General features: G+C 55.8%; 10 protein-coding genes across 10 annotated transcripts; 5 read left to right on the top strand and 5 right to left on the bottom strand.

Moving 5' to 3' along the window:
- Positions 1 to 173: 173 nt before the first annotated feature.
- Positions 174 to 555, bottom strand: F5144DRAFT_550879 (uncharacterized protein; the record flags this gene model as incomplete). Its single annotated transcript, XM_066787661.1, has 2 exons — positions 174 to 442; positions 498 to 555. The coding sequence occupies 2 exons, from the start codon at positions 553 to 555 to the stop codon at positions 174 to 176; spliced, it is 327 nt and encodes a 108-aa protein (XP_066640049.1).
- Positions 556 to 1,544: 989 nt separating this feature from the next.
- On the top strand, positions 1,545 to 2,640 carry F5144DRAFT_657849 (uncharacterized protein; the record flags this gene model as incomplete). The annotated part of the gene is made up of 5 exons (XM_066793197.1): positions 1,545 to 1,821; positions 1,886 to 2,008; positions 2,062 to 2,186; positions 2,247 to 2,535; positions 2,597 to 2,640. The coding sequence occupies 5 exons, from the start codon at positions 1,545 to 1,547 to the stop codon at positions 2,638 to 2,640; spliced, it is 858 nt and encodes a 285-aa protein (XP_066640048.1).
- A 277-nt stretch (positions 2,641 to 2,917) lies between these two features.
- Positions 2,918 to 5,121, bottom strand: F5144DRAFT_518294 (peptidase S8/S53 domain-containing protein). Its single transcript, XM_066786662.1, has 3 exons — positions 4,792 to 5,121; positions 3,134 to 4,551; positions 2,918 to 3,083 (listed from the first exon to the last, which is right to left on the bottom strand). Exons 1-3 carry the CDS (start codon positions 4,970 to 4,972, stop codon positions 2,997 to 2,999), a joined length of 1,686 nt encoding a protein of 561 aa, XP_066640047.1. The 5' UTR covers positions 4,973 to 5,121; the 3' UTR covers positions 2,918 to 2,996.
- A 135-nt stretch (positions 5,122 to 5,256) lies between these two features.
- Positions 5,257 to 6,919, top strand: F5144DRAFT_539369 (uncharacterized protein). The gene is made up of 5 exons (XM_066787120.1): positions 5,257 to 6,098; positions 6,155 to 6,279; positions 6,328 to 6,412; positions 6,468 to 6,671; positions 6,719 to 6,919. Exons 1-5 carry the CDS (start codon positions 5,681 to 5,683, stop codon positions 6,808 to 6,810), a joined length of 924 nt encoding a protein of 307 aa, XP_066640046.1. The 5' UTR covers positions 5,257 to 5,680; the 3' UTR covers positions 6,811 to 6,919.
- A 223-nt stretch (positions 6,920 to 7,142) lies between these two features.
- F5144DRAFT_623306 (OPT oligopeptide transporter protein-domain-containing protein) lies at positions 7,143 to 9,889 on the bottom strand (the record flags this gene model as incomplete). Its single annotated transcript, XM_066792141.1, has 5 exons — positions 9,698 to 9,889; positions 9,230 to 9,634; positions 8,912 to 9,173; positions 8,635 to 8,849; positions 7,143 to 8,573 (listed from the first exon to the last, which is right to left on the bottom strand). Exons 2-5 carry the CDS (start codon positions 9,515 to 9,517, stop codon positions 7,143 to 7,145), a joined length of 2,196 nt encoding a protein of 731 aa, XP_066640045.1. The 5' UTR covers positions 9,518 to 9,634; positions 9,698 to 9,889.
- A 117-nt stretch (positions 9,890 to 10,006) lies between these two features.
- On the bottom strand, positions 10,007 to 12,234 carry F5144DRAFT_657839 (peptidase S8/S53 domain-containing protein; the record flags this gene model as incomplete). The annotated part of the gene is made up of 4 exons (XM_066793196.1): positions 10,007 to 10,258; positions 10,308 to 11,213; positions 11,259 to 11,971; positions 12,024 to 12,234. 4 exons carry the CDS (start codon positions 12,232 to 12,234, stop codon positions 10,178 to 10,180), a joined length of 1,911 nt encoding a protein of 636 aa, XP_066640044.1. The 3' UTR covers positions 10,007 to 10,177.
- Positions 12,235 to 12,828: 594 nt separating this feature from the next.
- On the top strand, positions 12,829 to 14,302 carry F5144DRAFT_595504 (uncharacterized protein; the record flags this gene model as incomplete). The annotated part of the gene is made up of 3 exons (XM_066790699.1): positions 12,829 to 13,068; positions 13,208 to 13,724; positions 14,148 to 14,302. 3 exons carry the CDS (start codon positions 12,829 to 12,831, stop codon positions 14,300 to 14,302), a joined length of 912 nt encoding a protein of 303 aa, XP_066640043.1.
- A 1,284-nt stretch (positions 14,303 to 15,586) lies between these two features.
- On the bottom strand, positions 15,587 to 16,882 carry F5144DRAFT_595503 (uncharacterized protein; the record flags this gene model as incomplete). The annotated part of the gene is made up of 4 exons (XM_066790698.1): positions 15,587 to 15,721; positions 15,792 to 16,172; positions 16,251 to 16,666; positions 16,729 to 16,882. The coding sequence occupies 4 exons, from the start codon at positions 16,880 to 16,882 to the stop codon at positions 15,587 to 15,589; spliced, it is 1,086 nt and encodes a 361-aa protein (XP_066640042.1).
- A 1,659-nt stretch (positions 16,883 to 18,541) lies between these two features.
- Positions 18,542 to 20,339, top strand: F5144DRAFT_605813 (carotenoid oxygenase; the record flags this gene model as incomplete). The annotated part of the gene is made up of 2 exons (XM_066791459.1): positions 18,542 to 18,670; positions 18,723 to 20,339. 2 exons carry the CDS (start codon positions 18,542 to 18,544, stop codon positions 20,337 to 20,339), a joined length of 1,746 nt encoding a protein of 581 aa, XP_066640041.1.
- A 1,458-nt stretch (positions 20,340 to 21,797) lies between these two features.
- Positions 21,798 to 22,799, top strand: F5144DRAFT_632675 (histidine phosphatase superfamily; the record flags this gene model as incomplete). The annotated part of the gene is made up of 3 exons (XM_066792506.1): positions 21,798 to 21,972; positions 22,042 to 22,257; positions 22,381 to 22,799. Exons 1-3 carry the CDS (start codon positions 21,918 to 21,920, stop codon positions 22,797 to 22,799), a joined length of 690 nt encoding a protein of 229 aa, XP_066640040.1. The 5' UTR covers positions 21,798 to 21,917.
- Between the last annotated feature and the right edge of the window lie 2,038 nt (positions 22,800 to 24,837).

Here is a 24,837-nt window from a genome sequence, read left to right as displayed (position 1 = left end):
TCATCCACCCTCCTCCGACAAGAAACCCACCAGCTTCCAGTTCACAAAGAGCGAATCCAAGGAATCCCAAGCCAAGTTAACATGAGAGCGCGCTCCAAAAAAACAAGCAGAAATCACAGGCGTCTTCCAGCTTTTAGGTTGTCGTTGTTGAGACTGGCCAGTGATCGAGGGATTTAGAGCTTGTCGACCACGTAGCGGGTGGCGGCATCAGCATCCGCGCGCTTGTCAACAACATAGCGCGTCGCAGCGTCATCATCCTCACGCTTATCGACGACGTAGCGGGTGGCAGCATCGGCGTCGGCACGCTTGTCGACGACGTAGCGGGTTGCGGAGTCGGCGTCGGCCCGCTTGTCAACCACGTATCGAGTAGCCGAGTCAGCGTCGGCGCGCTTATCGACTACATAGCGGGTGGCCGCGTCAGCGTCGGCACGGGGAGAGAGGTCTAGGACATTGTTAGAGTTGCTTGCTTGTTTATTTGACGAGAGGTAGCAACTCACTAGGAATGGCAATGGCGGTGACCAGAGCCGGGAGGAGGAAGAGGGCGGCGCAACGCATTTTGGATTTTGTTGTGGGGAGAAAAGGGGTTGTTGGGTGGATTGTGCTGGATGGAGCTGTTGGACGGGACTTGAGTTGCTGTTGAGGACTCTGAAGATTCAAAAGTCCACCGGTAATCAGGCGCTGGACGGCCGTTTTATTATCAATTCCATGCAATCCGAATGGATGCCTTGGCTGATACTTGGACTTGGTTGTTTTGCCCAGGGCGGACTTGCCATGGCCCAGGAGGTCCCACGGGGGAGCGCCTACGGTCCGAGCTGTAAACGGCAATGTCAGGCTTGGTTCCTGTCATCGAACCAAGGGTTTCATCCAGAGTAAACCGATACTCAAAGTTCAGGGATCTATTACCCTGCAGTTTCTGTTGGGTCTGCAACCTCACCTCCGGCTGACCTGGATGCTGCACAGTCGGGGATCGGGTTTGCGGTCTTGATGGCTGCCTGCAACGACACATGTCATTGTTTGACGGCGTAGGGGTAAAGTCAACATCTCCGAGTCTGTCATTATGGGAGGACAACGCATCGATGCATCGTCAGGTCCGGTTCTCTCAGTAGGGGAGGTAGGTAAACACCGAGTACACATCATGGCTCCACAATGTCAGCCTTGACTGTGCATTTTCAATATTGGCCGTGGATAGGAGGATGGACCCGGCGGTCATGGATCCATGATCCACAGACTCAAGACGTTCTGATTTAAAGCAGACCGCGTAAAGATGTGCAAAGAATATCATGGTATGTGAATAAAGGGGTAGTTGGATAGGAGCATACCCCCTTCTTGGTACTCCCCCATAGTCGGGAGGGGAGGACAGGGGTATGACCGTGCATGGCCAGCCTCCCACCCAGGCCAAACCTGTGGAACTATCAGCCCTATCTTGCACTCGTAATGATTGACCTGGACCTGGGGATCTCAGCCACCCCTGATTACAGCCTGTTTCCATCTGAATCTCACCTGTCCGCTGCGTGCACTGCCGATTCTTAGTCACCACCACCAACATGGCCTCTGAATATCGAGAGAGCACCTCGGGCAGGGCGTCCTCAGAGACGACACGGGCAGCAGAGAGTTCGAGTTTACCAAGCGTGGACGAGTTCGAAAAGGCGTCGCTGATGCGGGGAGATGTGCCCGATTCCCCACGAGATAAGCCCTTCTGGAGGCGGCACTTGCTCCCCGCCGCTATTCATTTCTTTATTTTTACTGTCTACATTACGGTGGGTATCCTGGCGCTAGATTCGCGGGCTAAGAGCGCGGTGGGGGCGCGGACATTGTTGTGGTGTAAGTGCCGAATCGAGCTCTACGCCGTTTATGCCAGGCAGGACTAATTGTGGTGAAAATGTAGCGCCGGCAAACGAGATCATCAAGTACGAACTGCAAACATTCAACTCGGGAGATGGACATGAAGGGCCGTATTCGGGGTATCCCCGACCGGATCTCGAAAAGGCGTGGGCTGGTCTGCTTGGGCGTGGGTTCTGGGGCTCGCCCTCTACGTCTGGGGGCTCGGCTAAAACATCGCAGACATGAACGTCCGACTCGGACTCGAAGATCTAGAGGCTTTCCACCGCGTGGAGGACTCCGTGCAATTACCCGACGGTTCAGGGTACGCGGGGACATTGAACGTCTACCACGAGATTCACTGCGTCGTAAGTCAACATGCTGGGTCCAACAAAAGAAATCTTGAAGACTGACAAAGTTTTCAACAGCGATGGTTGCATACACACATGTACCAAGAGCATTACTACCCCAATCTAGACGACGCGCAGCGCGAGGAGAACCGGCTACACTCCGAGCACTGCCTGAACCACCTGCGCAAGTCAGCCATGTGCCACGGGGATGTCGGCATTATCACCTACCGTTGGGGCAACGACAGCCGCCGGCCATACGCCGCTGCCACCAAGCACCAGTGTGTCAAGTGGGACGCCCTTGCGGAGTGGACCAACAAGCGGACCATTGACATGTTTAAGCCAGGGTATTTGGTGCATCCGACGCTTGGTGAGTGCGAGCCCCTTTTCTGCGCACGCAACGGAACGGAAACCCTGACATTTGGCGACAGGACCGGTATACAGGGAGGGAGAGGAAAAGGATCTAATGGATTGAGATCGGAGGAGGGGTTTCTGTTTTATTTGGTAGCGAAAAGGTGGCTTCAAGAGCTTTGAACCTATCTGAACCTGTCCCTTCGTTTGTTTTTATTGTTCTGAATGGTGGCCACAGTGTAAGACACCTCATCAAATTATTTGTGTGTCTTCCAAGGAACTGGCAAACTACAAGAGCCTCAGGAGCACTTCGTAGCACATCTAGTACAGCATGAGAAAACCTAGGAGCTATCAGATAACAAGGCATTTCATTTCCTGTCGCGATGTCAAGACTACATGCCCTTGGAGGCGCCCGAGAACGCAAAGAACGGACTTGAGTGAAATTTCATGACGTCTATCCAAATCATGTATCCTAACATCTTATTTTACCCCCGCCGCTGGCCAGTACCACGGCCGCTGCTGCCGCAACTTCCTATTCATAGCCAACTCCCTGAACTTTGGAAACCACTGTCTACTGTTAGCACAGTTCACTGCCCCATTCATCCAGGAAAGCCTACCGGTGTCCCAAACCCGCTCGCAGAATCCCAGCCCGGCGTAGCGTGAAATCCGCTGGTATTGCATCCCTTTGAGCTCCCAAGCGTGACATCCGTAAACGCTTCATGTCCACCAGCATACAACCAAGGGTTCAGGAACCCCATCGGTGGCTCCCCGGCCGCAAGCAACGCATCGTTCACCAAGGCTACCATAGCCGCAAACGTCGGGGCCGAAGCACTCGTGCCATCGACCAGATACGTTTTCCCATCCCACACGATCGGTCGTCTGTACCCCTGCGCCGCCACATCCGGGTATGCCCTGCCCTCCCTACGATATCTCCCTTCATACTCCCTTTTCACCGAACCATTCAGATACGCATCGACCACACTCCCTTTCCCGCTCTGATAACCCGGCCGCCTGAAATAGCGACTGAAGCCACCCCCCGAAACAAAGCCATTGTCGTCATTATAGGCCACCTCCTCCTTCACCACTCCACGCGTCGCCGCCACGGACGTTCCGTACGGACAAGACGCCGAAAAGGACGTCACAAACTCCTTGCCAGTGCAAGCCTCCGGTTTCCCCACGCCCCAGTCCCCAGCCCCGAAAACCACCGTCACCCCGCGCAGACCTAGCTGCGCAAAGCCCTCGCACACGCGGCGCGCATAGGCAGGGGGCACGGTGCTCTCGTCGTCGCCGTACGACGTGGCGACCACGCGAGGCAGCGCCTCGTCCGGTAACACCAGCATGTACTGCAGCCAGGTGAGGAAGGGTTCGTTGGTGTTGGTCGTTGTGGTTTCGCTGGGGATGAAAGGCGGGAGCTCCCCTCCCACGGTGTATGCGATTAGGGGTGTCGGAGCGGCAATGCCGAGGAGGATTTGCGCGTCGAGAGCACCTTCGCGGCCGTCGGGTTGGGCGCGCTGGGCTGGTGTGAGAGGGGTTTGGAAGTTGATTCCGCCGGCGACGGGGTGAGAGATGAAGGATGCTTGGGCGTCGGGACGGTAGAGGCGGAGGAACAGGTCGAGGTCGGTGAGGTTGTTGAACTCCCCCGAATAGTTGACGAGAGCCATGCTGTTCTGGTGGGCAGCTTTGGGCGTGTAGGAGTGGGTACCGTAGAGGACGCGGATGCAGAGGGGGGTGACGGCGCTGGCGTTGCAGGCTTGGGATACCGTGAGGTCCTTGGGGAGGTGAAGGAGGTCCAGGGAGGGGACGCTGCCTGGGGCGGAGGCTTCCTTTGTAGCGGCTTGATTCAGGTCTTCGCTATTGTCCTGGCGGAGTCGGAGAGGGGACGCCGCAAAGAGGAAAGAGGTGGTGGGCTGGATTGACTCAATGTGACCATGAAGATGGGCTGGAAGCGACCATGATGGGGAGCGAACGGCGAGGGAATTTGTTTCTGGATGGTGGAACTCGGAGTATTTGGTCTGCAGAAGTGTCTCAGCAGCGTCTACGGTGATGTTGAGCGTGATCCAGTCCCTAGATGGGCTGTAGCAGTCTGGTTCTGCTACAATACCGTGCTCCCGGAGCCATTGATCGACAAGTACAAGGGTTGTTTGCGATGGTCTGGCGAACTCGTCGACTTGTTTGGCATTGAGATATTGGCGATATCGAGGATGAGACGGGTCTGACACTGCGTTGAAGTGTGAGACACGGGAGTTGCAAAAGTCCTTCTATTTCTTCCGCTCACCTTCCTCCAAGTTGCGAATCATTTCATCCATCTGGCCCTGGACCAAACCGATCTGAAGGTACATCGTACGGCTCTTGTCGGCGGGGCGCACCATTCTCCAGCCAGATGGAATGTCATGACGTTCTTTCAGCGCATATGATGCGAAGACAGATCCAAACAGGGTGAACCCAAGTAACCTCATTTTGACTAGCAGCAGGATGTGACACTCTAGCAAAAGCAAAGACACGACGGTCTAAGCTTAGCTACTGGAAGGAAAGTTTTAGGTCTATCGCTAGGTGCCTTATTCTGGCAAGAGATTGAGCGTTTTCCCGCCGTTGTTGACAGGCATGCCCTGCCGCCGAGCTGGGTTGTAGGGGAAAGGAGTCAAAGGACGACCAGATGCAAGTGGGGAGTCTGGTGTCACACACAGCAGATTGAGTTTTGGAAGGGACCAAGGGGTGGCTCTACTGGACAACACCTCCCTCATGCAAGGTGACGCCGTAACGACGTGGCCACGTGGGGTCCGAGTCAAATCATGGCTTCTTGCTCACCGTCCCCGTCGTTTGAGCGCAATGCAAACAAGCTGTGTAAGGCCGTTCGCTTTATTGCATATGACCGGAGCCAACCTGAGGCTGTGGGATTCGGATGGGGGCCATGGGGCGGTCGCCAACACGCAGTCACGCACTGTCATCGGCCCGTCGCTGCTGGTATGACTGGACCACAAGCCGGACTCGGAGACCGCAGTGAATCCACAATCGAGGCCTGGCATCTGGGTTCCATCATTGTTTTGCAGAGGTACAACCTGCCTCCCAGGTTTCAACATCTCTTCAACCATCCATTGTCTCCCTATTCCCAATATCGTCAACACTGAGGAATTCAGAATTCTGTCCCGCACGCCCGAAATTAGGGCATGAAAGCCATGGCAATGCACTACTTCATCCGGGCTCTCAACATGAAGAAAAGCAAGAATGTGAAGGAAGAATATACGCCGGTGCGCAACTCCATGTCGGAGGACTCCAAGGACGGGCTCCTCCACAAGGAGCGCATTGACGCCTACGAGCGGCCCCGAACCTTTTGGAGCCGGAACGGCCGCTTCATCTTGATTCAAGTTGCCCTCCTGGCGTTATACACGGCCGCTGCATTTTTCACGAGTGCCAGAGCATCAGGTCGATGTTTTAGGGGACAGCCCCTGAGCCACTCCCCGGCTAGCGATGCTGTCGTTTGGGAGGAGCGCCGCTTTGTTCTGGGCGACAGGATCCAGGAGAAGGGTATCTACTCGGGCAAGCCGCGCCCCGAGCTGGACAAAGCCTGGCATGATCTGCTCAACGGTGAGCTCAAAACAGCAAAAGGTTGCCAACCCCTGGACTAATCTGACACAATACAGCCGAGAACATCCGCCTTGAGCCCGAGATCATGCATCGTCTGGGCCGCGAGGACATTGGCGTGCGGATCCCCGGCGAAGAGGGGTACATCGGCACGCTTAACGTCTACCACGAGCTGCATTGCTTGGTATAACCGACAAGCCTTTCTCATCGGATTACAAGCTAACTTGAACAGAAACGCATCCATCAGTACATGTACAAAGACATCTACTACCCCGGCATGAGCGACTCCGACCGCGAGATGAACAGGCTGCACAACGGTAACCCTATTACTGATTCCCAAATACCATCTTCTAGTCCGCTAACACCCCGCAGAGCACTGCATCGACTTTCTCCGCCAGAGCGCCATGTACCACGGAGACGTCGGCCTGATTACTTTTGAGTGGCATCCCAAGCAGCGCATCCCCATCGCCAACGCCACCACCCACCAGTGCGTCAAGTGGGACATGTTAGACCGCTGGACCAAGGAACGCTCGGTGGATATGCTGAAGCCCAACTGGCTTGTTCATCCTACTTTAGGTATGTCTTTGTCATTTCTCGGACAAGAAACTGTGCTGACCAACTAGGACTCACATATCCTGATGGACAGGGTGACAATATCGGGGCTGCGACGGAGAAGGGTGATTCTGGCCGACATCCTGTTCATGGTCATTATTGATCGGGTTGTAGTTGTCAAATTTGGATAGGATGGATGAAGGATGCCCCTGAGAGCCGTAGCCGTGTCTGTGGTCAGATAGTGATGCTTCAATTTACTTGGGCGTTTTTGGATATCATACCTATTAAACCCAGATCCATCCCCGAAGACCCGAGCCAGCTATGGGGTACGCGACCACAGGGCACGCAATAAGTAGCAGCCACAGTCTGAAGGTTTGAAGGTCGTCGACTAGAGCAGACTTTCAGGAATTCCCAAACTAAGCTCCGGTGTCCAGGACACTGTACGCAAAACTCATCTATCTCACCTCCCAAAAGTACCTACATACATGCATCCCATCAACACCTTCCCCAAGGACATCCCACCACCGTCCCCCACTTCTCCCCCGACAAGCCCACAACCTGCATCACCGCATTCACCACGCCACCCACCCCCTCCCCCATGGTCAGCCCCGCAATAACCGCATACCCATACTTCCCAAACGTCTCGGGGCTCTTCCGACTCCACCACCTCGCGCCCCAAGCCCCCATCAACATGGCCGTAGAATACACCGTCGCGGGGATGATAAACCCCAAACTCACCAGCATAAAATTCGGATGCCACCCCCTCACCCACTCCCATCTCCCCCTCCACAGCCAATGCCTCACCAGAACACTAGCGCTCCCCACCGCCGCAAAGACCACCGCAAACACACGACTCGACATCGGCATCCCGCCCGCATCAGGATCCGTCGTCGCGAGCGCAACCGCCCGCCATGCGCTCGCCGTGGGCACCTGGAAGGGACACGTCCCCGTCCCCGTCCCCGCGCCCGTCTCTCCTCCCCCCGCTGAAAGAAGAACCGCAGCCGTCTGATTGACGCAGGGATAGGCCGCCGAGAAGAGGACGTACAGGGCCGGCGCGACGACGCAGGCGAACAGGGTGCCGACGCACTGCGCGATCCACTGCTGGCGGGGCGGTGTGCGCAGCAGGAAGCCGACGCGGAAATCACCGGTGAGGTCGGCGGACTGCATGGCGCCGAGGGCGGAGAGGGCGCCGCCGAGCAGGCCGAGGTGTTGGATGGTGGAGGGGGGCAGACCGCCCTGTGAGGAAGAGAGGGCGGAGAGGGTGAGCTGGGAGGAGGTGGATGCGGCGGTGACTGGGGTGGTGTCGGTTGCGCCGGTGGCTTGGGTGGTGAGGAAGGAGAGGATGATGGCGAGGAGGAAGGCGAGGAGGGAGGTGGGTAGGGGCATGGCGTATTGCGTGTTCATGACCCAGCTTCCGAGGAGGATGGTGAGGAGGAGGCCGGGGAGCCAGAGGTAGGTTGGGACTTGGTCTGAGGAGGGGAAAGGATCGGTGGATTTTGAGGAGGAGGGGTCGTCGGGTTTCTTGTTCCAGATGGCGCGGATGGGATACAACAGGGCGCGCCATTGGCAGGCCATTTCGGTCAAGGAGACGGCCACCATACAGGCAACGCCCGCTCCGAGAAGCCAGTACCTCGGGCTGGGATGGGAAGCGGTTGTGTAATCGGCTGAGAAGTTGATGTAGGAGACGAGACCGGTGCCGGGAATCTCGGACCCAAAGGCTGACCCGGAGGAGACCAAGTAGGGGCCGATGAGGCCCCAGGCAAGGAGAGATCCGGCAAAGTAGTTGACCGCTGCGTGCATCCCAACGAGCATGCCCGTGCCGATAAACGCCGGCGACCATTCGATGTACCAGCCCCAGCTCTCGAGTCCCAGTGCCGTGCCACTGCTAGGCACCAAGTACGAATACCAAGTAAATGGATGCCAGTCCTGTGATTTCGGTCAGCCGAATTTCCAGTCAAGATGAATGGAAGAAGGAAGGAGGACGCACCCAAAGAATTCCAACTGCAAACTGCGAACCAATTCGCAGTGCGCTCGCCAACCCAAACGTCCATCCCAGAATACGCATCTTGCGGCGGGTCGTCCGTCCCGTAGGCCCCTCCGCCGCGGCCTGGTGCATATCGCGGATGGTGATAGCCGTGGCCGATGGTGTCGGGAAGACCAAGTGAAGGTCCCTCGCCGCCTCGAGGATGAAAAACCTTCGCACTACTCCCTGTCAGTACTCAGTTCCGGATATTCTTCCCCTATTCTGAGGGACCGCAACTAACTCGGCGTCGCAAAAAACAGCCCAAACAGCCCGCCGACGGCCGTTAGTGTCACCAGCCGCCAGTAGTCCGCCGCCGGGTCGGTGAGGAGTCCCAACTGGTACATGGCCGGAAAGGCCGACACAAAAATGGTGCTCATCCCCCCCGCCGCCACCGCCGTTGTCTGCACCATGTTGTTCTCGCGCGGGCCGAAGCTCCCGCCCGCGAAGACACGCCCTAAAATGCCCGACCGCGCTTTTTTCAACAGCGCAAAGCCTGCGATGGACTACCGCATTTTAGCCAACACTCTTCGTGAGCGAAAGAAAAAAAGAGAAAACCCACAGCAAATAAATTCGCCGACATTCCCAACCCTGACTTGAGCCCGAGGTAAATATTCGACGCGCTGATGAGCATGCCGCAAAGGGCGCCGACCGCAATGGCGCGCACCGTAAGGATGTTTTCGCTCTCATCGTCAGGTACTCCGTTGAGCGGGGCAAACAGGTCGTCGGCAAAGTTACGAGCGTGGTCTTTTTCGTTGTTATTTTCTTCATCATCCTCGGGCCAGCCCTCAGCGTTATCGGACCCGAGGTGTTGGTACCTCGGTCCCCCGTCGTCATTTTCAGGGGCCATTGCACCTGGCGGTCCGTCTTTGTTTTGCTTCCTTTTTGGTAAAAAGCGCGATGCGACGGCAAACGAAACAATGTGTTTGTCTCAGCGAACTCATTCAATCGCATGCCCTCTGTAGTGCTTAATCTGATGGGTCAGGTACTTTTGTGATACCTAAGGTATTCTGCACTGAAGGGAACGTACCTAGGGGGGGTCTGGGGGACCGAACTCCGTCAGGTGCGACCGATGACCTTGCATGAGCCGCTCCACACAGTGAGGCAATGCGACGAATGGAGAATGTAGAAACCGGCTGCAATTGTTTGCACCCAGAAGGAGTTAATTCTCCTTCAAACATTTTTCCAGCACCGCTGCTGTCGGCACTAAAGAATCAGGGTGCGTTTCTGGGGAAACTGGGGAAATAACTTCAGCGAGGTAAACAAGAGCCCCTGAAAAGTGGAGTCGCCAGTTTACCTACCCCTCAAATGCCGACGCAAACTGACATCAGGGATGTTCTGCAATTGACTCTTATGATGATTGCCCCAAAAGCTGTAGGCTGATACTTATTCACCAAATTTCATGATTTACTCCGCTGCTTCGGTTGGAACATCCTCTTGGAACAAAGTATTGAATGTGATCTGAAACCACCGCGTCCGGGTCCAACACCAGGCACCCTCAAGCATGTATTCATTCATATTGCACCATGTACCATGGGTACTCTCCCCTAAAATGATTTTCCTCGGCCAACCCCTTCAGTCGTGGGAACCACTGCTTCCATTAGCTTCATATAACACTGGGCGCAATTTGGATGACATACCGGAGTCCCAAATCCCGTGGAAGCATCCCAACCCTTTGTGGCGGGAAACCCGGCTGTATTGCAGCCAGGGTTGGAACCCGCTGTCACATCTTTAAAACCCCGATACCCCCCAGTGTAGATCCACGGGTTAAGCCAACCAAGCGGGGGCTTTCCCTGGGCCGCGAGGGCGTCGTTGACCAAGGCAAAAATCCCCGCTGCAGCCGGTGATGACGCGCTCGTCCCGTCTAGAATGTGCGCTGTCCCGTTCCAAACGGTGATGAAGTGGTATGCCCGTAGAGAGATATCAGGGTATCCCCGCCCCGTGTTGTTGTACAGACCATCGTACATACCATTCAGGCTACTAATGTACTTCTGCACGGCATGCCTTTGATACTTGGGCTGGGGAAAGTAGTTGCTAAAGCCACCGCCCGTGACAAAGCCGGAGCGGGCGTCGAACCCAGCCATCTCGGGTGCCCAGTGGCGTGTGCCGCCAACGGCCGTCACGTACGGGCATGATGCGGGGAAGACGGGCAAAAACATCTTCCTCTCCTGGTCATCATGGGCGAAGCACTTGTCGTCCTGCCCGACACCCTCGTCGCCACTAGCAAATAAAAGGCTGACACCGCGGGCGCCAAGCGCTGCAAAGCCTGCACATGCACGGCGGGCATACCAAAGCGGCACACTCTGCTCTTCGTCGGCGTATGACGTGGAAATCACGCGAGGCAGTTCATCGTCGCTCTTTGAAAGCATGTGTGACGTCCATTCAAGATACGGCTCGTTCTTGTTCGCGGTTGTGAAGACCGTCGACTGGAAAGGGGGCTTCCCGCCGACGTTGTATACCGTCAACGGGATGGGATGTGCCAGCCCCAAGATGGTCTCGGCATTGAGGTTACCCTCGAGCGCAATGACGGTTCGCGCGGCCGCGACCTGTTCGGGCGTAACGGGCGTTTGTTGATCGGTACCGCCTCAGACAATCTCGGTCCGAAAGTCAGCAGCCCCGGAGAATGCGTCGGGGCGGTACCGCTGCAGGAAAAGGGCAATGTCGGAGCGGTTGTTGACTTGGCCGAGGTAATTAACGAGGGCGACTGACGTCTTGTTGGGCACCTGCGGTGTGTAGTTCAGCGTGCCGTACAGCGTGCGAATACACAATGGCGACGTGGCAAGCTTGTTGCAGGCCTCGTCAACGGTGATAGCTTCTGGGCGGGCAAAGTCACTCGACGAGGGCACATCCATGTGGCCCATCTCTTTTTTGTCGATGGCGGCGACCTCCTCATAGCTTGGGAGACCGTCAACGCCGAGCCCGAGCGGCGCGGCTTCAAAGCCTCTCCTTTCTACTGGCACCGCGCGGGGCTGCAGCGATGGCCAGAAGAAAGCATTAGTAGGATGGATAGCGTCAATGTGTTCGTGCAAGTGTGCTGGCAGAGACCACTCTGGTGCTCGGATGGCGACGTCGCCTTCGACATGGTGGTATGTGTGATAGGTTGTTTCCAGGAGGCGTTCTGCCCGGGAGATTGTGGTATGGAGAGAGATCCAATCGCGTGTTGGGCTGTACTCGAGATCGAAAATGCCATGACTCTCCAGCCAGGTTTCAACCAGGCGTAACGATTCATTGGTGGGTGCTATGAGCTCGCCAACCTCAGCAGCCGTCAAGTGCTGGCCGTACCGGTGATGGGAGGGGTCCGAAACTATGGGTATGTTAGTGCCTTTACTGAAAGGTTTTGCTGCTTGAATCCATACTCTCGTAGAGATGATCTTCGAGCTCTTTGAAGCGGCCTTGTCTCAGGCCGATCATCAGCTGCATACTCCCCTCGCCATCTGCTCTCGACACTTTCTTCCATTTGGGCGGCACTGGGTGTCGGTCTTTGAGGACATGTGCCGAACGATAGGGAGGTGACGATATCACTCTTGTGATGGAAGCTGCCACCGTCAGGCCGATGAGAAGTCTCATAACCGCCAACAACAAGATGTATTTTCAAAAAGCGATAGAGTCCAAGATGAAACCCAAGAGAATGTTCGCGCACATCTCCACGGGGACTGGCAGGGACCCGTGCAAACGCTGGAGGCCGACAACCCTTGAAGGATGCTGAAGAATCTGATTGACAAAATCTTTCCTGGGGTGACTGCCTGCCAGGAACGATGACTGGTGGAGTTCAGTGGTCGTTCTTGCCCAAGATCCAAGGCAGCCAATGTCAAATTCCATGACATGGAATTCACGATGGAGCTGACAATTTGTGACAATGCACGCAAACCGTTCACCTTGCTTGACCTGGGCGTCGATGTTGGTGTTGGTCTGGTGCCGCAGGATCTCGGTGTGGGGAGGTCGATGCACAGTCAGGCAGAGTCAGGGGAAATGACAATGCGTTTGTCCGCCCCCAACCGAAGCACCAACGCCACTCGCCGGCACCTCGTCACCACAACAATCAGCTTAATCATCACGATGGGAAATATGAGATCTTTTACCAGCCCCAGCCCAACGAGCCTCGAACACTCACCATGAGTCCGTAATCGAATGTTCCACCAGCTTCACCACCACATCACCACCATGGGCTGGCTCCGAATCCTCGCCGTCGCAGGCCTCTCCCTCGCGTCCCTGGCGCGTAGTGAGCCAGTTCAATACTGCCGGCGCGGCGGCCCCTCGGAGATTGACTTCTGTCTCGGCGCGCTCATGTACAGCAACATGTCAACATCCTCCCACGACCTCTTTCTCACCTTCACCGTAACCCGGCACTCGGGCTCCGCCCTTGGCTGGACCGCCGTCGGTGCCGGCAACCGCATGAATGGCGTACGTACCAATCCGCACTGGCTTTCTCTCGGCTTGCCCTGTTTCAACTGTCTCAGGAGTTAGATCAGGGCAGGAGCATCCTGCTCCCCAGACGAAGAATTCCCCTCAAATCGAAAATCTGAACTAAGATCTGCAACAGGCCCTCATGTTCATCGTCTACGGCGACCCACTCTCACCCACCAACCCCCCCATCGTCAGCATCCGCACCTCCACCAGCCACTCCCGACCCACCCTACTCAACCGCTCCGACCTCCCCCCAGGGATGGACCTCCGCGTTATCTCCTCCCTCTGGACCGCCCCTTCCCCAACACCACCCAACACCCACACCGCCACCATCCATCTAATCTGCTACTCCTGCGCCCTCTGGCCCACCGCCGATCTCTCCCCCCTCTCTCCCTCCCAGCCCTGGATCTGGGCCTGGAACCCCTCACAGCCATTCGACGTCTACACCTTCGACGCCCACCTCGCCATGCACAAACACCACGCCGGCGCCGGCGGATGGGGCAACTTTTATCTGGATATGCGCCGCGCGGTGAGCACCGCCCGCTACCCCCCGTCGTGGCCGCCTGTTCGGCCAAGGGTCGATCGGCTCGGGGCGGCGGATACGCCGCTCTCGCTGGCCGGGATGGTGACGGGGAAGGGATCCGTCGTGCACGGTGCGTTGTTGGGGTTTGTGTTCCTGGTCATGTTGCCCGTTGGTGTGGGGGGAATCAGGTCTGGGAGGAAGAGCGCGTATGCGTGGCATTGGGCGGTGCAGGGCGTGGCGTCGGTAGGGCTGCTCGCGGGGGTGGGCATGGGAATTGCGAAAGGGGGTCGGGTTGTGGCAGGGGTTCATCAGGTGGTGGGACTGGTGTTGGGCGCTTCGGTTGGGATTCAGGGGCTTTTCGGGTGGTGGCATCATGTGCGGTATGTGAAGCGCCCGGGGAGGACATGGGTGTCACAGGTGCACATCTGGTATGGGAGACTGTTTGTCGTGGCGGGGTGGGTAAACGTCGGGAGCGGGTTGTTGCTCAGAGGGTACGGTCGCAACAGTCCGGTCTTTGTGACTGCGGTAGTCATTGCGTGCGTTGAGGGGCTAGCGCTTGGAGTGTGGTTGTTTTGGGCTGAGGTGAGGCGAAGGCGGAAGCAGGTGTCATCAGCTGCGGACCCAGCATCGGCGAAGCTCAATGATACGACCTTTGTTGTGGGGGACAGCGATGAGGAATCGGAGAACGAGGGCAAGGCCGAGGATTGATAATGTTGCCTTAGTCCCAGGTCATCGAGATTATCCGATCTCACCAGAGATCTACTCGGGGCTACGGAATTTCCAAGCTCAAAACAATGGCATCGAGCACCACCTAGTTGTCACACAATCCGTGCAACACAGAAGCTGATTGGCCCCTGACCTTCAGCTTCTATCACTAATTATCTCACCATGTCTACTGTTTTCCCATGCGTCTATACACCACCGCCGGTTCTATCTCCAGTATGGGCCCTTCCCCAAAATACTTTGACACCTCATTCGTCCCCCGGATGCGCTGGTGAAGCAAGGGGGACGCGCCGACTTGGTTGGTTGCTTTTGGCCCCCAACACCACCACCACCACAACAAAGTCCATAAACCCCCGCCAAATATTCATGATCCCCAATGTCTCATACAGAGGGTCTTGGCAACATGCGGCAAATGGACAGAGAAATGCCGGCGCAAGAAGGCTTAATTAGAACGTAAAAACGTCAGCAAGCCCCCAGGAAAATAAAACGCGGCGGGAAGAGATTCCTACAGACTCGAATGTTGCTACTAAATGGCGGGGATTTGATCTCTCTCCCCGTTCTTATTGTTGCCGCTTGGTTGGTTGGATTAGAGACTTCGAATAAAAAGAAGGATAGGTACTCCTCGGAGAATTAAACACTGCACTAGAGTAAGAGAGCTAGGTGTCTATTAACAAGCATCATATCTGCCTTCAAACTCCCGTAGTCCACTCCCGATGCCATTGTGTGGACGTGATAGGAACGGCTGCACGGTCAAGCTGACTCGGGGGATTCTCATGTATGGTCAGTCGTTACGGGCGTATTTCTGGTATTATTTCCCCTTTCAGGTTCCCTATCGCGGGGGGCACGGGGAACCGGAACATTTGCCGCCTTCCCTTGCTGGCCGTTACACACATCATGTACCTCAGGCTGTAGGATCTGCGGAACCACGCCGGATCCTTCCGGACAGTTTCTCGGTCGTTTATATTTCGCCATGTTAACTTGTGTCGCACGGCAAGGCTGTAATTTGCGTTGCACAGCAGGGCTGATGATGGAGCCCTGCATGGTTGACTCGGAAATCCGGGCCTTGGCTGTGGGAGGGTGAGTCCCGTCTGTTTCCCTGCAAATCTACCATTCTGATGCACGGTGGACGGGCAGGACGTCCGTTTAAGCTCTCGGGCATATGCATCGTGGTAGTATTAAGTTGTGTGTTTGGTGATATGTCTGGTAAATTGTTCCAAGATGGCTCTGCACTGTAATTCCCGACTACCACATTGACGCGAAATTCCATCTTCAACCTTGACTCGCTTGGTTACGGTTAGACTCGACGAGTAGAAGCAAAAAGGCAAACACAACCTGAGACCCCTGTGGTTGACGAAGGTCGGCCTTTTGCGTGAGTCTGGCCAGGAGACTCCACGTTTCTGGCAGCTGTTTGTTGTTAGCCATTGCCCCCTTTCACCTGAAATTGCCATCTTGAAAAGGGGTGTGTTTAAGATACCTTTTCTCGAATGGCCATCTTCTTCTCCTTGGCCTCTTGGTCCAGGTCCATGTCGCCCATCATACGCCAGAGGGCCTCAACGCTACTGGCTGGTGTCGGCGGCCTCGCGACATCCTTCGAATTCTTGGCCGTGTCGATCTCACTGGCGTACAGCGACTCAGCAGCAGCCAGTATCTGCTGGCGGTAGCGCTGGATATCTCTCTCAGACCATGCACTGGTGCTTCGGTGCAGCGAAGACAAGAAGGTGTAGAGCGAGTGGCTGCGGCTGAGAGATTGGGCCCAATATGAGGCTGTATCTTCCTCGAACTGAGAGGTGTAGTACTGCGTGGCCATGTCGTCGATGCTTTCAAACCCGGCCCCTTGAACTGCACGGATGATGTGCTGGATTCAGCTCTCGAGGTCCCTTCCCCTCCTCTCAGGCGGATGCTCCTTGTGGGGGTGAGACTCGGTGTCGCTGACGGGTGTAGGCATCGGGAAAGAAGGGGCGGCGATCTTCGCCTCGGAGGGTTGCGGTATCGGCATCGGCGATGGCTGGGGCACGCGGTGGAAACCCATGGGCGCAAGGTCGTGGTGCACGTCGTGGTGGGCGAGGCAGTTGTGATGGTCTCCCATCGCATCCTCCTGCTGGTCCATGTCGGGGGCGCCCAGGCTGGCAAGGAGAAACTCGGCCTCGCGATCCACGTCGAGCGAGCCGTTCGTCGTCTGCCCCATGTGGTGATCCATGTCGGTGCAGTCGGCCAGCAAGAAGTCCAATGACGACGAAACGGGCTCGTCTGGCTGGTCAAAGTCAAAAGAGATGCTGCTGGTGCTCGTGCCCGATTCTCGCTCGGCGTAGGCAGGCTTGTCCGTCTCGGTTCCTGCGTTGGATTTCACCCCTAGGAAAGAGGTTAGCGAAATAATTGGGGTCATAATTTGTGGCATTCGAGCGAAGGCTCACGTTGGCGCTGGCGGTGCTTCCGCTGCGCCAGTCGATTCCTCCTCCGTTTCGCTTCTTGTTCATCTCCGTGGACGATGGGAATCTGCAGTGGCACCACGGCGATGGTGGAGGGGTCGAACTTTTCCCGCCCGCGGGGGTTCCCGTTCTTCGACATGGTGATTCGGTTTGGTGGGTCAAAGAGTCTGTAAGAGACTCTTCAAAATGCAACGCTAGATGGTTCAGGGGATTTGAGCTTGGATTGTAGGTTGCGACGCCAAGGGGGAAGGTGCATAAGGGCTCCAAGGTCCCGGGAGCGATCGAGGCGGGTAGCGACGGTATACGAACCGAATCGGACTCGAGGTCGTCTGAAAACGCCAAAAGGATTGAACCGCACGCTGGGCGGCAATGCGTGGCTTTCATCAAGCTTTTTCAGGTGCCGCCGGAGGTTTTATCTACCTAATCCTTCTTGCAGCCGTCAGGTACGGAGTAAGTACCTATCTTGTGGCGGCCCCGGCCCCCAAACAACCCCACTGGTACTAATCCCCGGGCACCTCACCCCAACATCCGCATCGCCACCGCTTTCCTCCCCTTCGCTGACTACAACGGCCTGCAGCTCCTACGCACGCCTCGGTTTCCCCGTCGGCTACCTGTTGGTTCGTCCAGAGGCACGGATGCGGTTCAATTGCGCCTCAACATCCCTGGTAACGTTTCTGTCGGTCCCATCTAACGAGCTCCTCAGATTGGATAACCTCCGTCTCTGGGATTGTGCGGCCCCCTGTCGGGAAGCGGGGCTCGCAGCCGTCCTCCCTCTCCTTCCTGTTCAGGCCGTCTTACCCTGTCATACAGATTACATAGGTACACAGTAGATGGTACTGTCCGAACCTGTGGGCGCGGTTGGTGATTTTTCCAGAGGTTGCAGGAAACCAAATCCTCTTCCTGAACAGGTGAAGATGCACAGTCGGTCAACATCCGGCGTAATGCCACAACACTACTCCTGACTCGGAAGGACAGCTAGTTAGATCCAGTAGGCTCAACGCCAACGTCTGGCATCTGAATGCGAAACCAGGTGACAGGCTCCCTCTGTTCAGGCGGAGGGTCACGTACTCATGTACTCAAGGGCTCATGCTGCGTTCTGTGGCATCGTCGGGAAAACTGCACTCCCCCGCTCGCACGAGCTTATTAAAGCGGCGAGGCTCACCTGGCTCATCTGGCTCACCTGGCTCATCTGGCTCACCTGAATTGGCGGGTTGAACCGGAGCCATGCATGCAAGAGAAGCTTGATCCCTGGTCTGAGCGCACCGCAGGATTGTCGGGGGCCATGGTTTTGTTGCCGACAGAAGTTGTAACTCTGGCTTCAAAACGTCAAGGAGTGTTTTCAGGGGTTAATATCATGTTGGTAATGCAAATGGTCGTGCCCATGCGAACAATCGCAGCAACTCGGGTCTTTTGATGGGTAGGTAATTTAAGGGCCCAGGATCAATACCAGCTTGCAATTCTCGAGTTTTGCCCCCTCTTGTCAACCCATCCAGTTAGGCGGGGGATGGCGTGTCTCTTCAGTTTTCCGCGGTTGGTTGACGCTTGTTCTTCTGCAGTTGGTTCATTGTTGAATTGACCCTCCATCAATTCGGGAAAAGCTTACGCAAACAGCTGGGGCCGTCTTGGCACGTATGGTATGTACCACGGATTGGCCGTTTGTGGAATGGATGCCGACGAAGGAAGGAAACATCACATGTGCGTCGTCTTTGTCTCTCTCCTCAACATATCACCGAGCTACAGATAGATTGTGACACCAGCGCACAGACGGCACGCCATAGCAAATACCAACTGGCGAAAAATGGCTTCTACTTACATTCCTCAGGGGACAACCACGCGGTTGACCCCCGCTGATGTGGAGGCCGCGTCCAAATCAGCCATAAACAATATGGAGCAAAAAGCCTTCTGCGAATGGCCAAATGAAGCCGGGGTAAGCAATCCCGGATCTCGTCTGTGGGCTTTTACTGAATCGTTATATCTAGTTTGACGGGTTGACGGAACACCGTGGTCCCATCGCGCTCAAAGTTCAGGGCACAATCCCAGCTTGGGCAGCCGGCTCACTCTACCGGACTGGACCTGGCCAGTGCAAAGTCGAAGACACCAAGTCGGGAACCTTCTTCCTTTCGCATTGGTTCGACGGCCTCGCCCATACTCACAGATTTGATATTGTGGCTGAAATGGCAGCCAACGAGCCGGTAGTCCGAGTAAACTACTCGTCTCGCCGACAGACCGATCAGCTCGTTGCTGATATTAAAGCCACCGGTGCTTTACGGGCTATAACCTTTGCCCAAAAGTTGGATCCTTGCATCGGCATGTTCGGGAAGTTCATGAGCATCTTCCGCAAGTCGCAACCCCCCCTCAACGCGAACGTGATGGTACAGCGCAATATACCTTCCTCAAGCTTGGAGACTTCAACCAAGGCCGCCGCCGATACGCAGGGGCACCGAGCTTCTACTCTTGTTCTCGGCACGGACGCCAACGTGATTTGCCGAATCGATCCCGAGACTATGGAACCCACCGGCTTTCTAAACCAAACAACGTTGCACCCAGACCTCAAAGGAGGTCTCAGCGGCGCCCACGGACAGTTCGACTCGGAGTCAGGCGACTACTTCAACTACAACCTGGACCTCGGTAAAGACGCCGTCTACCGCATCTTCCGAGTTACTGCCGCCACCGGAAAGACCGACATTCTTGCCGTCTTCAAAGCCAAGGGGGCCTGGATCCACAGCTTCTTCATGACACAAAACTACATAGTCCTCTGCATCCCCGTGGCACACTATGCCTTGAGCGGTATCAAGATCCTCCTAGAAGGCAACCTCAAAGGCGGCTTCAAGCCCTTCGACCCCTCCGAGACCTGCCACTGGTATGTAATCGACCGCCGCCACGGCAAGGGCCTAGTCGCCGAGTTCGCCTCCCCCGCCCGCTTCTTCATGCACACCGTCAACGCCTTCGAAGACCCCGACACAGGCGATATCCTCTGCGAATTCGTCGACTACCCCAACCGGTACATCATCGAAAGCTCCTACTACGACGTCCTCCTCAACCGCAACAACGCCGCCGCCCACTTCTGGACCGCCAACCAACTCCACCACCAATCCTTCCCGCGCCTCGCCCGCTACCGCCTGCCCAAAACCGAATTCTCCTCCTCCCTCCCCGCCCCAACACTAACCCTCGAAATCCCATCCCCGCACGCCGGCGAAATGCCCGTCATCAACCCCCTCTACCAGTGCCGCCCGCACCGCTACGTGTATTTCTGTATCTCGCGTGCCCGCAGCACGCTGTTTGATGCGCTGGCCAAGGTGGATACGCAGACGGGCGAGGTGCTGCAGTGGGAGGGCCCGCATGGCCATACGCCGGGGGAGGCGATTTTTGTGCCGCGGCCGAGGGTGGGGGATGGGGTGGAGGTGGAGGGGGGTGGAAAAGGGGAGGGGGAGGGGGAGGATGATGGGGTGCTGTTGAGTGTGGTGTTGGATGGGGCGAATCGGGTGAGTTATTTGTTGTGTTTGGATGCGAGGACGATGACGGAGTTGGGGAGGGCGGAGTGTGAGTTTGCGGTGGCTATCGGGTTGCATGGTGTTCATTTGCCGGTTGCGGCTTGAGATGGGTTGGGGAGGAGGAGTAGAAAGGGGGGGGGTGCTTTTGCTGTGGGGTTCGAAAGGGTAGTGGTGATGAAATTCTGGATGATATTGTGAGGGAGCTTTAGTGAAACCACATGATACTGATAACTTGACTTGGTCAGCGCATGTCAGAGAGCAAGCTGGCCGTGAGGGCACTGTATGTCTGTACGCGTACCCATTCTCTTGGGCTGTGCCGCTGGGCGGGAGAACGCATGCGAAACCGAACAATTGCCTCGTGGGTCCGAAGGAATCATTGAGTCCCCAAGCCGAGAAGGAACGGCAGCGCCGCACATACGAACAGTCCATCTCAGTATTGGAAAATTTCGTCGATGGAAATTGCTTTCATGCTCACCTACCAGGAGCTCTCGGTGAGAAAGGGGTCCTCCTAATCTTTCTAGAACCAGAACTTCTTCATACCTTCCAGCGTAAAAAGGCTACATGATAACAACAGGCCTAAAAGAGTTATTGCAGCACATGTATCTCCACGGCCTTGAAACAGTGTGGGGGCGCTCTATCATGGCCGCCACAGCTAGGGGAGGATTCGACGTTGTGGAGAAGGGCCCGCGTTCTAAAATTACCTCGTGTCAGAACTGTAGCACAACGACCATGTCGGCGACCTGGCCAGCCCTGGGGCTGCTTTTATGTTGAAGCCGCTTCAACTTATAAACAGGAACAATACTAGATCGTGTTTATCATCCTGCAGTTACACATTCTCCCTTACAACATTCTCCATTACAACATTCTCCATTACAACATTCTCCATTACAACATTTTCCGATCACCCAAAATCCACCCTTTTTCCTCAATCAACTAGACCGAACCTTGAATCAACATGCCTACCGAGGCTCGCAAAGCAGAGACCCAGCAGATGGCTGCTGAAGGGCTACGACCCATTACACGCAAAAATCGCTCATTTCCCATCACGGAAAAGAAAGAGACTCCGACAAAAAAGACTCAGAGTGCGGGTACGAACCCCGGGGCTACAGCCGGAACAAGGTCCACGAGCGGCTAGGACTCTAGCGTGTGAGGATAGCATTTCTTTGAGGCCTTCGAGGCCAAGACGGAGGTATGATGGCGGGTGGGTAGATGGCTTTGTGTGGCAGGTGTCGTGGGGCCTAAACTACGTCGAGTCAACAACTTGAGATCAGATAGCCTACCTAAGAATACAATCCCTGGCGCCCCACAACTTGTTCATATCCTTAGGACGATCAGAGCTGGCAACAGGAGGACGCCGGGGTCGTGTGCCACTATCAGTCGGATGATTTTTCTCTGTTAATTTCTTATATGCTATCATTGTATTACGTACACAAGCAACCTTTCGCCAGGTAGCCCACGCCAAACCCAAAATTCTTTGCTTACCATGGTCACCGGGACCCACCAAAACCCCCTGTTGTTTGGGATGCCACGTAGTCTTAGTCAAGGAACAATACAAAACAATCACTTGGATAGGTATTTAAGCTCGAGGACTAAAGGCTTGTTGGTTCTCCAGCACACTGCACAATTTACCAACACCACGAAATCAATATCAAAACAACGAACAACTAAATTACAAGCTACAAGATGCCTCCCACCGTCATCTTCATCCGCCACGCCCAGGCGGTCCACAACGTAGACAGTGAGTGAACCTTAATCCATTTCCTTTACCCCCACTTGATGCCACTACCCGCGCTAACATGCCCCGAAGAAGCCAACCACGTCCTCCCCGACCCGGACCTCACCGACCTAGGCCGCCAACAGTGCTTGAACCTCCGAGCACACCTCAAAGCCCACCTCCCCCCAGACCGCAAAGTCCAACTCATCATTACCAGCCCCATGCGGCGAGCGATCCAAACCACCCTCACCGCACTAGACTGGCTCATCGACGCGGGCGTACCGGTCATCCCCGACGCCCGATGGCAAGGTAAAAGATCCACACGTACATACCAACCCCCACCCCCTCCCCCAAGGTCCCAACCCTTCCTCACGCTCACCTCCCCTCACCCCTCCCCTTACCAACTCACAACCCCCCACTAACTCCCCCCAGAACTCTACCCCAAACCCTGCGACACCGGCACCCCCGCCGCCACCCTCGCAACCGAATTCCCCACCCTCGACTTCACCCCCCTCGACCCCATCTACCCGGACAAGACCTCCGCCGCCGGCGCCGCCTACCAGTACAGCAAAGCCGCGGTGCTGGCGCGGGGGCAGTCCGCCCTCGCCGACCTGTACCAGCGGCCGGAGGATGTGGTGGTGGTGGTGTCGCATTCGGGGTTTTTGCGGACGGCGGTGGTGGGGCGGTGGTTCGCGAATGCGGATTATAGGGTTTTTGATTTGGGGGGTTGTGAGGAGGGCGGGGAGGGGGGGGATGGGTTGGTGGAGTGGGAGTTGACGAGGGGGAGGGGGGGGATGGGAAGGAGCCGGGAGGAGAAGGTGGTGGTGGGGGAGGGGCTTCCTGAGGCTTGAGTGGCAGGGGGGTGGGCGTTGTTCGTGGGTAATAACTATGGCTTTTGCTCTTGCTGGGTCGCGTTTTGTCAAAGATCATTCTTGGTCCCAATGCATGCATGCACGAGTCCGAGTTAGGACTCTTCTTTTTCGTCCTTTTTCTTCTTTTTCTTCTTTTTCTTCTTTTTCTTCTTTTTCTTCTTTTTCTTCTTTTTCTTCTTTTTCTTCTTTTTCTTCTTTTTCTTCTTTCAATATTTTCGATACCGCCCTGCCTGCCTATTTGTTATCAGCTCAAGGGAAGGAGTATATGGCCCAAGGTAGCTACCCAGGTAGGTAGGTCGCTCTTACCATTGAAAGCGGTTACTCGACTACGGCCTCTTAGAAAGGAACATGAACCGACAGCACTTCTTCTCACTCTGTAATGCTTCCAGTTATCAACAGCAGTGAACCACTACGATACCAGCAACGATATCAACTAACTAGGATCCACGCGCTAATGGATGGGCCAGGGCAAGTGTCGGGGTATCTCAACGCAAATCACGAGTTGGCCCGACGACGACGGGTATACGGCGAATTGCCTCTGAACCCTAGGAACAGAGAGTTCCGTCTCTTGACATTATATCGGACCCAAATTCATGGCTCCCAGCTCCAAGGGAGGCTCACCATTGCATCCATCACTGATCACCCAGCCTTTGACGTCCTCTCTTACACATGGGATGGGAGCGACGAAAAGAACAAGCTTACACTCAGAAACGGACCCCCCTTATCGATATGGATACCGCACACACTACACCGCGAACTAGTGGGCCTCCGGTACCAGTTTAGCACCAACCCCGAGAACCAAAGTTTCAACAATCAAGTTTTTTGGGTCGAGCCGATCTGCGTCAACGAAGACGACCCAGCCGAGAGAACGGCCTTAGCCGATATCTTACCCGGCATACACTCGAGGGCCTCAAACGTGTTTCTTTTCCTCGGCTCCAGCAATTCAAGTTTAGCAACATTCCTTCCATGTCCAGGCAACGCGATACAGGAATGCGCCAATGACCTTTGCCAACCAAACCTTGAAGTTGAATGGCAGCTACAATTAACAGGGAGCAAAGAGGAGGCGTTACGAAAATCCCTCTGGGAGAATGCACTGGTATTCCGTGGGCCGTGGGTCATTCAACTGGTGTCGCTCTGCCAGAACGTCCCGTTTGTCTTTCACCACGGCCGTCCTCGCAAACCCTTCGTTCGTTGCTGGGACTGCTTTTGCCGACGGTTTCGTAGCCTTCGGGAGCATTACTGGAAATGGTTAAGCCCTCATGGAATCCTGTCCCCAGACACGATCAAGATCCGGAGCATGGCCGATCGTGGATTGATATCGCAGCTCGACTACATCGATGGCGTACGAACCTCGATTCGTGCAGCTGACGCACCACCAGGGAGCCTCGGGCTCTTTGAAGATGCCCTACGAACAGCGGCACCGGTGATCAAAACGGCGGACCCGAGAAACAAAGTGTACGGTCTAACCGGTATTTTTCCGCAGAAAGCATGGAACACAATTCACTGTGACTACAACCGCAGTGTGGTCACTGCCCTTGCCGACGCAGCAAAACACGCCATCAAAAATTCAGATCATCTCGGGGTGCTATCGATGGCGGGGCTGGAAAATGATCACGATCCGTCGCTCGAGGATTGCCCGTCTTGGGTGCCGCATCTCACACCTCATCCCTCTCCCAATACCCCGAAGTGGAAGCTTCCCCACCCACGTTTGCGCCAGGGAACACCCTACCAGTCGTCACGGGACCTCCAAATTCCGGGCGAGGTCGAGGTTCTGGACGGAAACCGGCTGGTCTTGTATGGGATTCCCGTGGATGAGGTGGTCTCCGTCGGTGACATCCCCGACCCGGGGGATCAGTTGAAGCGTTACTGTGCAACCATCCCGGCCAAAGTATTTGCCAAAGCGGCAAAAAAATGTGGTGGGTGTCAAAGCTGTGAATCAGGAATGGGGGACAGCGGAGAGAGCGGGGGTTCAGAAACCACCGAGCCGGGGTTGGCGCCTGCGTTGCGTTTCTGTACT

The sequence above is a fragment of the Chaetomium tenue genome (assembly GCF_020726465.1).
Source record: "Chaetomium tenue strain MPI-SDFR-AT-0079 chromosome Unknown F5144scaffold_6, whole genome shotgun sequence".
Classification (NCBI taxonomy): domain Eukaryota; kingdom Fungi; phylum Ascomycota; class Sordariomycetes; order Sordariales; family Chaetomiaceae; genus Chaetomium; species Chaetomium tenue.
The sequence above is the reverse complement of the archived record's forward strand: the minus strand, read 5'-3'. Positions and strand labels throughout refer to the sequence as shown.